The sequence below is a fragment of the Lepisosteus oculatus genome, chromosome 13 (genome assembly GCF_040954835.1).
Source record: "Lepisosteus oculatus isolate fLepOcu1 chromosome 13, fLepOcu1.hap2, whole genome shotgun sequence".
In the NCBI taxonomy this organism is placed as follows: Eukaryota; Metazoa; Chordata; class Actinopteri; order Semionotiformes; family Lepisosteidae; genus Lepisosteus; species Lepisosteus oculatus.
The window spans coordinates 16154488-16167943 of NC_090708.1; the positions used below are offsets into that span (position 1 = coordinate 16154488).

The 13456-nt window shown below is 39.8% G+C and overlaps 1 protein-coding gene across 2 annotated transcripts in view; it reads left to right on the top strand.

Moving 5' to 3' along the window:
- Nucleotides 1-4803: 4803 nt before the first annotated feature.
- The window catches only part of dner (delta/notch-like EGF repeat containing), a 71773-nt gene continuing 63120 nt past the window's right edge, over nt 4804-13456 (top strand). For both annotated transcript variants that reach the window (XM_006637826.3, XM_015361234.2), the window contains exon 1: nt 4804-5209. In XM_006637826.3, the coding sequence (XP_006637889.2) occupies nt 5009-5209 (201 nt within the window). In that variant the 5' untranslated portion in view covers nt 4804-5008. The remainder of the gene's footprint in view (nt 5210-13456) is intronic.

Below are 13456 nucleotides of genomic sequence, written 5' to 3' on the forward strand. Positions count from 1 at the left end.
AGCTGTAGTCCTGCTATCACAGGGAAGGGCGGCGACGTCACCGCTCTGGAAAGCCGGCTCTTACACAGTTCCTGTCGGCAGTAAGCGTTACAATACTTTCACGAAGAATTTAGTACCGTAGAGTAAAACATAAAAGGCGAGGTAGGTCCTCAGTATTTTTCGATCTAACAAAAAACCGCTGGTTAGCACTGGAGTGCTTATGAACACGATGAAATATAGTCCTTGAATTCACTCGTAGCTGTGTGACGCATTTAATTCATGCAAACAAAAACGTGGTTGTACTTCCAATGTAATAAAAAAACGTCTGGGTTTTGTGTTAGGAGTGGCCACTAGATGGAGATGTTTACAGTTAGACGTTAAACTCCTGTGAGACCCATTTGGAGCACGAATATGAATCACTTAAGATATGTAGATTGTTTAGCTCTTTAAAAAGCACAATATTACAATATATTGCAGTAGTCCTTGTATAATAAATTTAAAATAAATGTAGAATAATACATTTAAAAATAACCTAGACTGAGCCTTTGTTTAAACTACAGGATGATATGCACTGTCCTAATCAACTAATGTGGTTTGTAATGGATATGAGCTTCTTGTTTATTGAACACAGGCAGAACATACTAACTCCACACAAACAGAACCCCACGTCTAGAATTTAACCCCGGGCCCCAGTGCTGCAAGGTAGCAATGCTGACTACAGCCACCCTTGTAACAATAATGCAAATTATTCATCTTAACTGATGGGTCGCAGTTATCAAAGAGGCGTCTTTCTCCATTATCCTTTTATTGTGTTACGATAAAAGACTCTAGGATTTTTAATGCTGCATTTGGTTTACTGCTGATGGAACGCTAGAATCTTTGGCATTAGCAGAGTATGGTACGGACAGGTGTAGTGCGATAGTGAGATCCCCCACTTCTCTTTGCTAAGAAGTGCTGCTCCATCTTGATCTCGTGCCTCTCCTCCATTCGATGACTCACGTCAGAAAATTACAGACAATGAGGAGGAAATGTATATTCTGATCACAGCATGGAAGCATAGAGGGAGGGTAATGGAGAGAGACAGTTATAATAAATCACAGGGCATTATAAATTATAACGCAGCTTAAGACTGGTTTCAGATATGCACATTTTAGAATATCTGGATGTGAGGAAGATGGGGTGCAGCTGAAAGACATGTTGATACTATATTACTACAAATCTCATCCTTTTTTACTTTTTGGGGTTTAACATTTTTACTTTTTGTTTTGCATATATTCACGACCAAATACATTTCCAAAATGTGTAGAAATGGAATTGGGAAGACTATTTTAAGACACTGGTGAATCAGAACAGAATTACACAGAATGACAGAATGTCCTCGCTGAGCTTTTTTTTTGTTAAGATTTACACTGGATGTGAAGATTTTGTGAGTTCGCAAAAACGTTGCTACTGTAATTTTTTCTTACAATAGTGCTATTTAAAACTTAAGCTTCTGCTACTCTAATTGGATAAAGCGGTTAGGAGATGGATGGATATACAGTATGAGCTCAGAAAACAAAATTATACATAAAAACCCACAAAAAATAAATATTAGTGATGTTGTCAGAGCGGCAGCGGCAGTCCATCTTAATCTGTGTGTGTGATCGGGAGTGGTGTTTTTTTTTTAAACTAACATCACTTTATTAACCCTTTACAATTTCTTGCATTAGGAATTATCTTTTCACATACCCCAGCTTGCTCTCCATGAGACACAGACAGGGAGAGAGTCCCTGTCTGTCCCTCCCTGTAAGAGCACAGGGTCTGCCATTGTACAGTGCCCCTGGAGCAGCTGGGGTTAAGGCCTTGCTCAGGGGCCTAACAGAGTAGGATTCCTCTGCCAGCTGTGGGGTTTAAACCGGCAACCTTCCAGCCACAGGTGCAGATCCTTAGCCACAGAGCCACCGCTCCACACTAAGCTTGGTGAATTACTCTACCGTGTACCGTTGGAAGGAGCAAAATCCTTTGCTGTTGCAAAAGCTGCCGGACATTGTGGGTTGTGGTGGACATTGTCCTGTTCAAGGCTTGGGTGGTCAGGCACTTTGGACTAACACAAACCAAACTATAACAGGGCTGAATATGTTAACCCTGTGTTTTCTTTTTCCTTTTAGGTCGATAATCGCTAGCTGTTACAATTACTAGTTTATGCAGCTAGGTTTGTTGGAGCAATCTGGATAAAGGTCCTTGGTGTAATGTGCATCAACAGTATCTGCACTCGGGATTTGAAGTCCAGAGCCCATAATCTCTGTTTCACATTGCCATTTAAGAGATATGCCAGGTTTGCCCGTCATTGTTGACATTGTAACACCTTTGGAAGTACACTAATGGTGTCTGTGTGACATCTGAAGTGATTTAAAGCACACTCGGCTCTTGATAATGCTCATCATTAGACAGCTGTGGTATCAATGTTTATGGGATTGGGGCTCTCCTGATATAAACTGGTGGTTGCTTAACATGTCTTTCTAATTATCTGACTTGTCCAATAAATACATCTGGACTACACCTTGTAAATACAATTCGAACAACCTGTGATATGTTGTGACTCTTGTCAGCAGTTTTCAGGCAATTGATTGTAGTCAATACCATGTGTGAATCACAAAAATCAGATGCTGTGTTTATAAATTCACCCTGTTTGCCATACAGTATATATTTAAAAGAATAACTTTTGCACAAACACAACAACTAATAATGACTTATCGCATAAACTGTCCTCACCTGTTCTACACTGTCCCAAACAAATCAAAGATCTTGTTACACAAAATATAAGAATGTTCCACAGTACTAGTGAATCCAAGGAATATTTTGGAAAGTCTCCAGGCAAGCACAAATGGTTACAAGGGGTTTTCTGGGGAATGCGTCAATATTAATTGGATGCTCAACCATTTAGACATTTGATTAATCTCGAAGAGACGGCTAATTCATTCTGTTACTTTGGACGTTACGAAACGGAGCACAAGCATTCCTAAGGGTGTGTGGAAGCAGTGTGAGAAATGGTATTGATTTTTCTTATTTTTATTTTCCCTTGGATACGAGTTGCACTCGTTCGGTTGCAAAAGTAAAAGATCTGCAGGCTGCTTGATTCATCAACGGCCAGAAAGGAAATGACATTTTCCGAAAGGTATGAGAAGATATAAACAGTACAAATCAAGGAAGAAACAATCTAGGCCTTGGTTTAATTATACCTTTTAACATCACTGTCCAGAGTGAAAACTGTAATCCCAGCAAATCACACTTGCACACAATGATAGATTAACCTCCACTGTAATAGGAAATTATTGTGTGTTAGGCACGTAGTTGCCTCAGGACTGATGTAGATCTTTTGTATGACAACATCTTGTACTGCAAACCAAACTGATTAATACTGAGATTTGAAATGGACATTCATAATGTGAACTCATTTTGTTCTGCTTTGCTTTTTGTTTTACTTCGAATGTAATTTGCTTTTCGTCTGTGCACATTAAGCACAGCAAGATAAAATTGTTTGTTTTAACAATACCCACCACCCCCAATGACTTTCATTGACTTGGACTTCAATACATTTCTGCAGTATAGTTTACATTGCCCATGAAGAACACAAGAGTGTACAATACAAACAAAACTTAGCATGAAATATACATTGTTCTGCCCCACTGACTTTTAAAAAAGTTGTCATTGATATTTCTGACCCATCCATCCATTGTCAGGATTACAATTATACTTAATAAGGGTTAGAGCCATCCAGAGCCCATCTTGGAAACACAGGGTAAAAATAGAATTATACTCTTGACTGTGAATTTGGCCTTATTTATATTGTATACTTCAGTAACACTTTATAATGAGGTCACACCTATTATAAAGGTGCTTATTAAACTATAACATTTAATAAGCAATGTACATAATATTAACAAATAAAGAATAATGACTTATAAAAATGTAGTATTTAGTTATAAATCTAGATAAATGAATACTCTTCCAGGAAAGCAAAAGCTATAGAAAGCAACCTGGTAAATGTAATAATTTTTTATTGTCATCAAACAGTGAGGCTTTTTGATGCTTGGTTATTAACAGCTACAGAAGTAGGAAAAAGCAGAATTGAAAGCTAAGTTACCTTTATCTTTTATTTTTTTGGCAGATGGAGAATTGTAATTTTTTTTGTAATGGTGTATGCTCTTCAATATTTACTATAAAGGAATATATTTACTGTAGAGTTTATAATATAGTGTTGAAACCAAATAGAGAAGGAGTTGTCAAAGGGTTCAGACCTGAGCTGTAATTTTGCATTTTTTTGTTTTTCATTGCTATTCTGCTCCTTAAGGTCTTGCAATGATGCTCAGCTTTCACCTGACTCATGGAAATGTGTTCATGACAGGCAGTAGATTGTAGGAGTCTGGGATTGAAATGATACAGATTAGTCATTGTTGTATACCTCCTCTTCCTGGGATATTACCAAGCAGACTGCAGTCTTTAAAATTCCACCTTCTTAAACCTTCGGGTGTGCTCTAACTGACAAAGGAATGTGTGATCAGCCATGCCTCTGCCATAAAATCTAATAATGAGTAAATGGTTTTAATCTCATTTCAAAAAGCTGATCTGGATTAGAGAAGTCCAGACAATCTGTTTTGCCCACAGGATCCTTGCCCCTTCAGTAAAAAAGACAGGGGGGAAAAGAGGACATTTAGTTATGAATGATGCGTGCTAAATTAGCTCTTCTTGCTTTTGTGGCTGTGTGTGTATAAGTAGGTTGTATCCCTAAAGGCTTAAGACTGTCGTCACCTGTCGTCACTGTGAATCAGTTTATGAAAGTGAGCTGGAGCCTGCCTCCTCCTTCAGCCACTCAGCCAGCCAGTTTGCTTATCAGCGCTGTGCAGCCCAGCTCACTTGATCTGCTGTCCTCTCAGCGTCACAGGCGGCAGAGCGCTACAGACAGAAACAGTAACAGCAGCATCAGCAGCAGCAGCAGCAGCAGCAAGAGATCCGCAGCAGTGAGGGCTAGGTCGTCTCAAGCAGTGTCAGCATGCCATCCCTACTGCAGCTCCTCGTTCTCCTTAGTATCGGCTACTGCCTGTCCAAGCCCCTGGCCACCCTGCCTCCAGACCCCTGTGAGGGCAAGCCATGTCTGAACAACGCCACCTGCGTCCCCTCGGCCGGAACTTCACCGGAGATTCAGGCTTACAACTGCACCTGTAGCCCAGGGTTTACTGGGCAGAACTGTGAGGTAAGGTGGGGGTTTTGTTATCAATGTCTGTAGAGTTTTCACAAACAGTCCGTGGCTTGCATTAAACAAAAGGAAACTTAATGTCTGCTCTTCACTTTCCTCTCGGTTGCTGTTATGCTTGATGTGTGCATGTGCCGTCAATTAGATCTTTAAATATTAAAATGCCGTTACTCTGGCAACCCAACTGTGATCGCAGGGTTGCTGGTAAGGAGCTACTGTTACAGCACTGTGAACGCTAAGGAAACTGGAGGTGTCATTTTTGTGAAAGTACTATACAGCAACATTTAGTTGACGCCTGTTTTTAAAAAAAAAACGTTTCCCTTAGAGGCTCTGGGAATATTAATTCTTATCTTTTTCAATATCAGCATTATTTTTAAAGAGTCAATACTGTACGTACAAAATAGGTCACAAAGCAGTATCTAAAACCAGTTTTGAGTCTGAAATTCCAGTTCCAGAGTGTTAACATAAAATATGCCACCATCAATACGGTGAGCAGTAAGTACAGTAAATTAAAGAAATAGTGAAAAAATAAATTTTGAGTTTAGTTAGTTAGACATAGTTCCTATTTTGCCTTTTTTGAAAATTGTGCTGATAATGTGAAACTGAATTATAGACGGGACTGCACTAGACACATCAAGTTAAAATCTGGTCAGTTGTGCCAAACGGTGTTTAATCTGGAACCTACAAGTGATTAGAGTATTTTGTCTAAGAGCCTTTTTATAATTTGACTTGAGGGGTCAACCTCTGACACTGTTATATTATCTGTTTCCACTGGCAGAAAATTAAATAAGTCTCTTCAGAACTCAGCAAATTAAGCAATTACTACAGGCCATGTATTTAATCTTAAACTGAAGGCTGATTTGCTAATGAAAGCCTGGAAAATGTCCACTTCGTGCTGAGAGGTATTCAGGATCTGTTTCACTGGATCCTTCCAAAATAACTGTAAACTGCCCTCTTGCATTCTACGATACGCCTCGTTGAGATTGCATTTCCAAGCTGTTCAGGCTTTTTTTTAAGAAGTCAGAGTCACAATGAAACTCATTACCGTTCATTAGCTACTGTAGATTTCACTTTTTCTGTGGTGGTGGAAGGCACGTGTTTTTTTTGTTAGTTTGATAGAGAGCAATCTCCATATCTGCATCCTGTGAACTGCTGTTGAACAGTACTGTGCGTATGTCGCCATCTGAGCTTGCACAACAGTTACCAGTGTGGCAGAGACAGGCTAGAAGCTAATTGGTTGAGGATTGCAAGAATTTGAGGATAATAATGTTGACTGGATTACAACTCTGCACCTGCTCTGCATTGTTCCAGGCTATACAATGTACTTCCTCTGTATCGTAGTCTACTACTATGGGCTTCAAAGAAATTTTCATGAATCCCACAGGAGACATGCATAGTTTCAGAAAATGCTATGTGTATTTTGGTGACATTAATGTGGCTAGTGTGATCAAAACCGCACTTTTTTAGGATAGGTTACACCTCTGAAGAAAAAGCAGTAAAAGGATGATACCAGTCGATGTCTGTAAAGCTGTTTTGCTTTGGTATTGCAAAGATAAGGTCTCAGTGTTAGCTTACATATTTGGGCTTTGTGAAAAGACAGAATATAATAGTAACAAAATACCAAATTTTAAATTGGCAGTTTATGAGTGGATCAAATTTTGATTTCATGTTGCCACCATTGTCTACAATGTCCTATAAAATAGGTTATTTATAGATCAGGAAGGTGGTGTTATCCCTTTGGATAGAGAAACCCTGATTATGACAGTAATCAGTGGGGCAGCATACTGTACACTCAATTTGCAAAATTCTTAAGGAGACTCTTTCTCAACTGATGTGATGGATTAAGATGCATAATTGCAAAGTGCACTTTGTATTCTTTACGTATGCTGTGGAGATTCTACTGACAATTTTAAAGCACATGAATATAGAGATCATTTAATGGTCACAATAGAGTTTAATGCATTATAACTTTGAACAATCCCAGATTAGTGGTTAATGGTATCCTGAGCCTACTATTTTTTCTAATCAGAGAGGAACTCATATTTTTTGGGGATAATTAAGGGGGCAACTTAGCAAATGAATTTCCCTTTTTATAGTGTGCCTTTTTATGATGAATAACTTCTCAAAGTCACATTAAAATAAGGCAGGATAAGCGAACGGTTTAGATGCTTTAAGAGAAGATACCATTAAGAAATTGCATTTAAAAAATAAATGACTTCAGTATAACAAATCCTGTACTGTAACGAACAGTTCTTTCCGGACCCTATGCAGACGACACAGTCCGACTGAGTGGGGAAACACTAGGGAAACGTCATGCAGGAAAACGGGGCTGAAGACAGGGGGGCGTGTCCAAGGTGCTCTGGTGCACGGGGGAGGTGTGGCCGAGGCGAACAATCCGAGAGAGAAGTCCTTAGGGGATATCCAAAACACAAGGGTAAGTCCAAAACCAGAAGATCCATCAGAACAAAGAATTAAAAACCACGAAGGCCGGGTCGGAACCGGCGGACGGGGAACGGGAACGGAGGTTAAAACCTTAACGGGACCAGGCGCTTCCAGGTCCCGGACTCGCACGGTACGGAAACCAGAGCAGAGCCCGGATGAGCGTCGGCGCCTGGCTTTTAAGGTGGGCTGTGAATAGGGAGCAGGTGCATAGAATACAGTCTTGAGTGAAAGGGCTGGAGCACCCTTAAGGAGGGGGAACTAATATCGTGACATGTACAATACAATCAATTTCAGAACTTTGTTTTTTGCACGCTTGTACAGTAGTTTAAAAAGGCAGATTCCTCAGCATGTGAAATCCCAGATAACGAGCATTCTGAAAAGGTGATGACCAAATTGACTGCATCTTGACATGACTATTTTTAGCTCCAACCCAATCATCCTCTTGTATGCAGGTGGCTTCACATGGAGCGCCTTGTCATGTAGTTGCTTCATCAGCTGTTGGCTTCAGTGTATGGGGCCAGGGCTGGGCACTGTCTTCTATAGCAGTCCCATCAAAACATTGCTGAGACTCCAGTGCTTGTGTGGCATTTCACACTGCTGGTACAGCAATGTTTGTCCTGAGTTGAAATGACAGCACTAGGCCTAATGAGCCTGCATGCCACTTTTGAAGGCTATTCTGAACTGTTCAACACTCCCATTGATTTGGGGAATACAGACCTCAATCTGGACAAGTTTGATATCATTATTGCTCTGTCTAGCTGATCAAGTAATGAAGTTGGACAAACTGTGGGCAAGTGTCCAAGCTGATGATCCAAACATTCCCCCAGCTAATAGGTTGGTCAGGATACTTATGATGTCCTGAATGGTGACCAAGCCCACAGAAATGGCCTCTTGTTATTTTGAGTGGAGGTTGTCACCACCAGAAAGTTCTGGTGGAGGGGCCCTTCACAAATTGTCCCTCAGGTGTTCCCAGGGTTGCTAAAGCCGCCAGGAGAGGGGCTACAAATGTGGACACCTATTCTTTCCACTGGTCAGACCTACTGTGAAGTAATTAACAAGTGCCTCAATATCCCAATCTACACCTGGTCATCACAAAAAGCAATAAGCATCCCACTTTGGTGCCAGTCATCTACAGATGTGGACAGTGCTACAAAATCAAGGAATCAAACCATTGTCCCACATCACAAACAGGTGCCTGTGTATGTACTCTACTTTGTAGAAAATGGTGAATGAGGATGTCTGCTGACACTTTACGCAACTGCAGAGCTCAACACCGGGCATTATTCCGAAGTAGTTTTACTTGCATCAGCTGACAAACGTGCAGGGACTACAGCACACATTTATCTGCCAAATAGAGATTGCAGAGACAACATAGCGACAATTAGAAGGAATCCTGAATGTCTGCCTTGATGTCAAATACTTGTAGGATGATATAAAGGGTCAAAAGATATTGTTCAGAATAGGACCTGGGACAACACTATAGGCAAAATGGTTCTGTGCAGGTCATGTCCTTCGAAAAGTGATGGTTTATTTGAACCCAAAAGATTTTATCCATACATATCCTATGCTGAGAAGACTTATATCTGAGAAAGTGATTGAGAACAATTGCAGTCCATGACAACAATAGATTTTGATCCAAATGACCAATGACTCAGAGATGTCATGGTCAGTAGTGAGTAGCCAATTAATGACAGCCTTCAACAACGCAGATTCAGTGATGTGGTACAGCTGGAAATCTGTCTAGAGAGGCACAAGGAAGCTATTTTGTGCACATTAGAATGAAAAGAGGTGGATAACAGCTGGGACCATCAGAATGAAGTGTTGATTTCGTTAAGAAATTGCACACAGTGGTACTCAACTGATTCCTATATTTGTAAACATAGGAAAGCACTGAAAGAAGTAAGCGAACATCAGAAAACATGTTTCAAACAATAATACATTGATGCAAGTGAGTGATTTTGATAGAATACACATACACATACTATAGTCTTTTTCCAGCTAAATATATTTTAAAAAAGGTTTGTACATGTAGTATTACATAAATCGTTTTGTAATAGCATTCTTAAATTAAACCTTTTTATTGAGTTTTTTTTTTAATTACCACATCTTTAGATTTTGCATCTGTCATGTTCTGATGTTGTTATGATGCAAAGTCATAAACTTGTTTTACAGACACAGCAACTTGTATTTTTAATGGAGGCTCATGTTTTTGTCTGGAACTGGTGACTGAATTTGAGGCAGAGGGAAAGGAAGGGATGTTTGTAAATTGTGCTCTTGACCCAAGAAACCAGACCCTGAAGTAATATGATGAAATGTAAAACAGTGCTCTGCTTGACCCAGAATGTGAATGGTTTACTAGATGAGGGTGGGTTAAAATGCGTTTGCTTCAGTGTTTCAGGAAATGAAGTAAAGCACAGCATTCTGTGTTTTAATTATATATACAATATGTGTTTGTTGAGCAGTATTTTGCTTCTAGTGTAGCTCTAAAGAAAACAACTGTAAAATGAAGGTGAGCTACTATAACACATTGAGATAACCACAAATGCAGTATTACCACTTTGTATCTGTTAACAGTGCTTTGATTTGTGAAGATAAGCACATTTTTTACTGTCAGGAGCAATAATGAAAACATGAATTCCTGTCATAATTGGAAAAGGACTGAGATCTTTTGAGATTTGGAGCTGACGAATATATGCTGTACTGTACAGCACTGTTCCGTGGGCATGCTCTTGGAATAACGAAAATCTACAGGTTCAAATCATTACGTATTGGTTGAGGATTCCCTTTATCCTGTAGTGTATCTGTTTAATCTAGTAATTTCATTAAATGTTCAACTCTCAATTTATAATCTCTTTCTTTTTTTCAAGTAGACGTTTGTACCGTCTGAAATGTGAATATCCGTACTAGTATCACAGCTTTTAGTGGTAATGTATACAATTCCAGATAATGAAAACCAGCAATATTAAGATACAAAAAGGTTCATTTTAGTTAAGAGTAACTGCTGAAAAACACTGGATTACCATTAACGTTGAAGAATCACATGATGCATGGATGCATATGATGGGTTTCAATTTATCCCCTACTGTCATTCTCACTTCATTGCCCATCAAAACTGAAGCTGTTCACCTCTTAGAAACTGTGCGTCTGGAACATTGCAAAGCAGCAGTAAGAAGGCACATAAAATACTATGAATTCACTGAAATGACCACATCATGATGGTCCCGCCACCCCTTAGGGTGACTTGCAGTATTCTTAAACAGGGTCTTCTTCTGTCTCTGTTAAGTGCCCTAGTTAAACATAACTACTGTTTTAACAAATGTCTTGTTTAGTTGCTATGTTGGATTCCGTATCAGCAGGTCAATTGGCTTCTGGGAAAATTGGTCCTGGTGTCAGTATGTGTGTGTCTGCCCTGTGATAGACTGGCATCCCATCCTTGGTGCATCCTGCCTTGCGCCTGTTGCTTTCTGGGATAGGATCTAGCTTCCCCGTGACCCCTGAATTGGATTAAACGGTTAGAAAAGGAAATGGAAGGATGGGTTGTGATGGAAAAGTAGAGTGAAAATAATCAAACTTCTCAGTTCGTCCCACGCTGCTTCCCTCTGTTGAAGCTTCTGCCTCTGTGTGAAAACACAGCACCTTGCTTTAGTGGTGTTGTCTTGTTTTATGCTGGTGTTCCCTGCCACCATACTGGGGCCATGATTTGGTATACTAACGCCAACTAAAGCCACAATATAGTTTTCCTTAGAGGTCTATGAGTTCAATACTAACCTGCCCCAGCTTTGCTTGGCATCTGAGATCTAATGAGAACATGCTACAGGGTGTCTTCTGAGATATAATAAGAGCAGGTTATAAGGTGATAATCCTGTTGTCATGTTCATAGTAAATGATCCTGGTAAAAAACATTTAATAGTGTGGTAACCTTGTTCGTTGCAAATTATAATGATATTGTGCTTTAATTCTAGTTATTAGACTAGAATTTTTTATTAAAAATTCAGTGATGCCTATTTATCATTGCAGTTTGAAGCAAAATTAACTTACCTGAATTCAATTGAAATGTAAATTTCAGTTCTTTTTAATTCAAATGCTCCTTTATTCCACGTTGAGTGAAATAACAGACATAATTACGCCTGATAAAGAGCTGAGGTGCCAAAGAACCTTTGTATTGTATTCTTAAATTGGAGATCGACCCAAAGTACCAGCCCTGATTATATGTCTGGAACAAGTGTCATCATAGGGTTGGAAAGAGATGGAATTACACTACTGGGGATCCTATTTTTCCTTTGTTTTACTTTTCTATCAGGATACTGTATGATTAGGATTACTGTATGAAAAGCGATGCCACATTAATGTTGGCGAAATGAACTGTCTCTTCATTGAGCATGTGGGGACGCAAGAAGTCACATTGCAGCTCAGTGCGGTTCTGAAATAAGTTTATTACAGGTGGCCATCTGGAGAGCGAGCAGTGAGACACCATGTTCCCTCATTCCTCAGCTCCAAAACCACATAATTTTTCCTATGTGCTTTTACACTCATAAACGCAGCGTTAATAGGTTGCCTTTCTTACCATAAAAGGTGTGTTTGGAAAGCAGTTCCAAAAAGGACATATCTAGAAAGAGTGAAAATTTCAACGCCAACGTAGAAAACAATGTTTCTGACCTCCAGAGCGGCCAGCCTTGCACTGTCCATCTGTCACACATCTCTCATGGCCCCGGGCAGTTAGAATGCCGACGCACACAAGGTGTCCTGTTTTTACACTCATCAGAAAGCAGTAGCCATGCTCCTTCATCTTAACGTGCTGAGAGTACGCCAGCCCCACTCCTGTGACGAGCTTACAAAAAACCAACAAGATGAATTTCTCATTGAGCTGCCTCTCATCCTCAGGTAGTTGAGGTAGTTGAATCTGTGGAAGAAAATAGTTTGATACGTGCTTGATATACCAAATCTGTTTAATCTATCCATCCATCCCCTTTCTAACAGTGTCATCCACCTCAAGGTCATGGGGGAGCCAAAGTCTATCCTGGCAAGCAACAGGCACAACACTGGGGGGCACAGCCACACCTTGGGCAGGATGCCAGACCATCACAGTGTCTACACACACAAACTCACATCAGGGCCAATTTTCCCAGAAACCAATTAACCTACCAGTATGTCTTTGGGCTGTGGGAGCAAACTGGAGTAAACCCATACAAACACAGTAACAACATCCAAACTCCATGCAGAGAGCTCCCCAGGTCCAGAATTGCAAGGCAGCAATGCTAACCACTGTGTCACTCACAGATCTGTTTTAGATCTGTTTTATTCTTTTATTATCCAATGTATACATGTTGTTAGGAAGAGAAATTGCATTTTGGAGTTTTTCTTGGCAGTATCAACCATGATAGCAATATCAGTGCTTTTCTGAACACTTTAGTCATGACTATAACAAAACTAGGCAGATTGATGGGGAAAGTTCTCGGACAAAACAGGATTGTCTAGCCACATTGACCTGTGACATCAAACTTAACCAGAGGACAGTATATTCGCTCATGCCTCCTAACGACTTTTGACTGATTATATGTAAGTTCATTCCACGTCCGGTTATAATGTACATCACAACTTTAAAAATATTTGGGACCCCTTTTGTGTCTTACAGTATGTGTTATGTATTTATCTTCATAAATGCTTGGCAATTTGTTTCTTTTTATGGTTATTTGAAAAACTGCGAAGGCTTTACTTTTGGTAGATGGTGACATCTTGAACAAATACAGTGCTTTTATTTACTGGATGTGAAATAGAGCCTGCATGGAGAAATAAAAAAAACTTGTG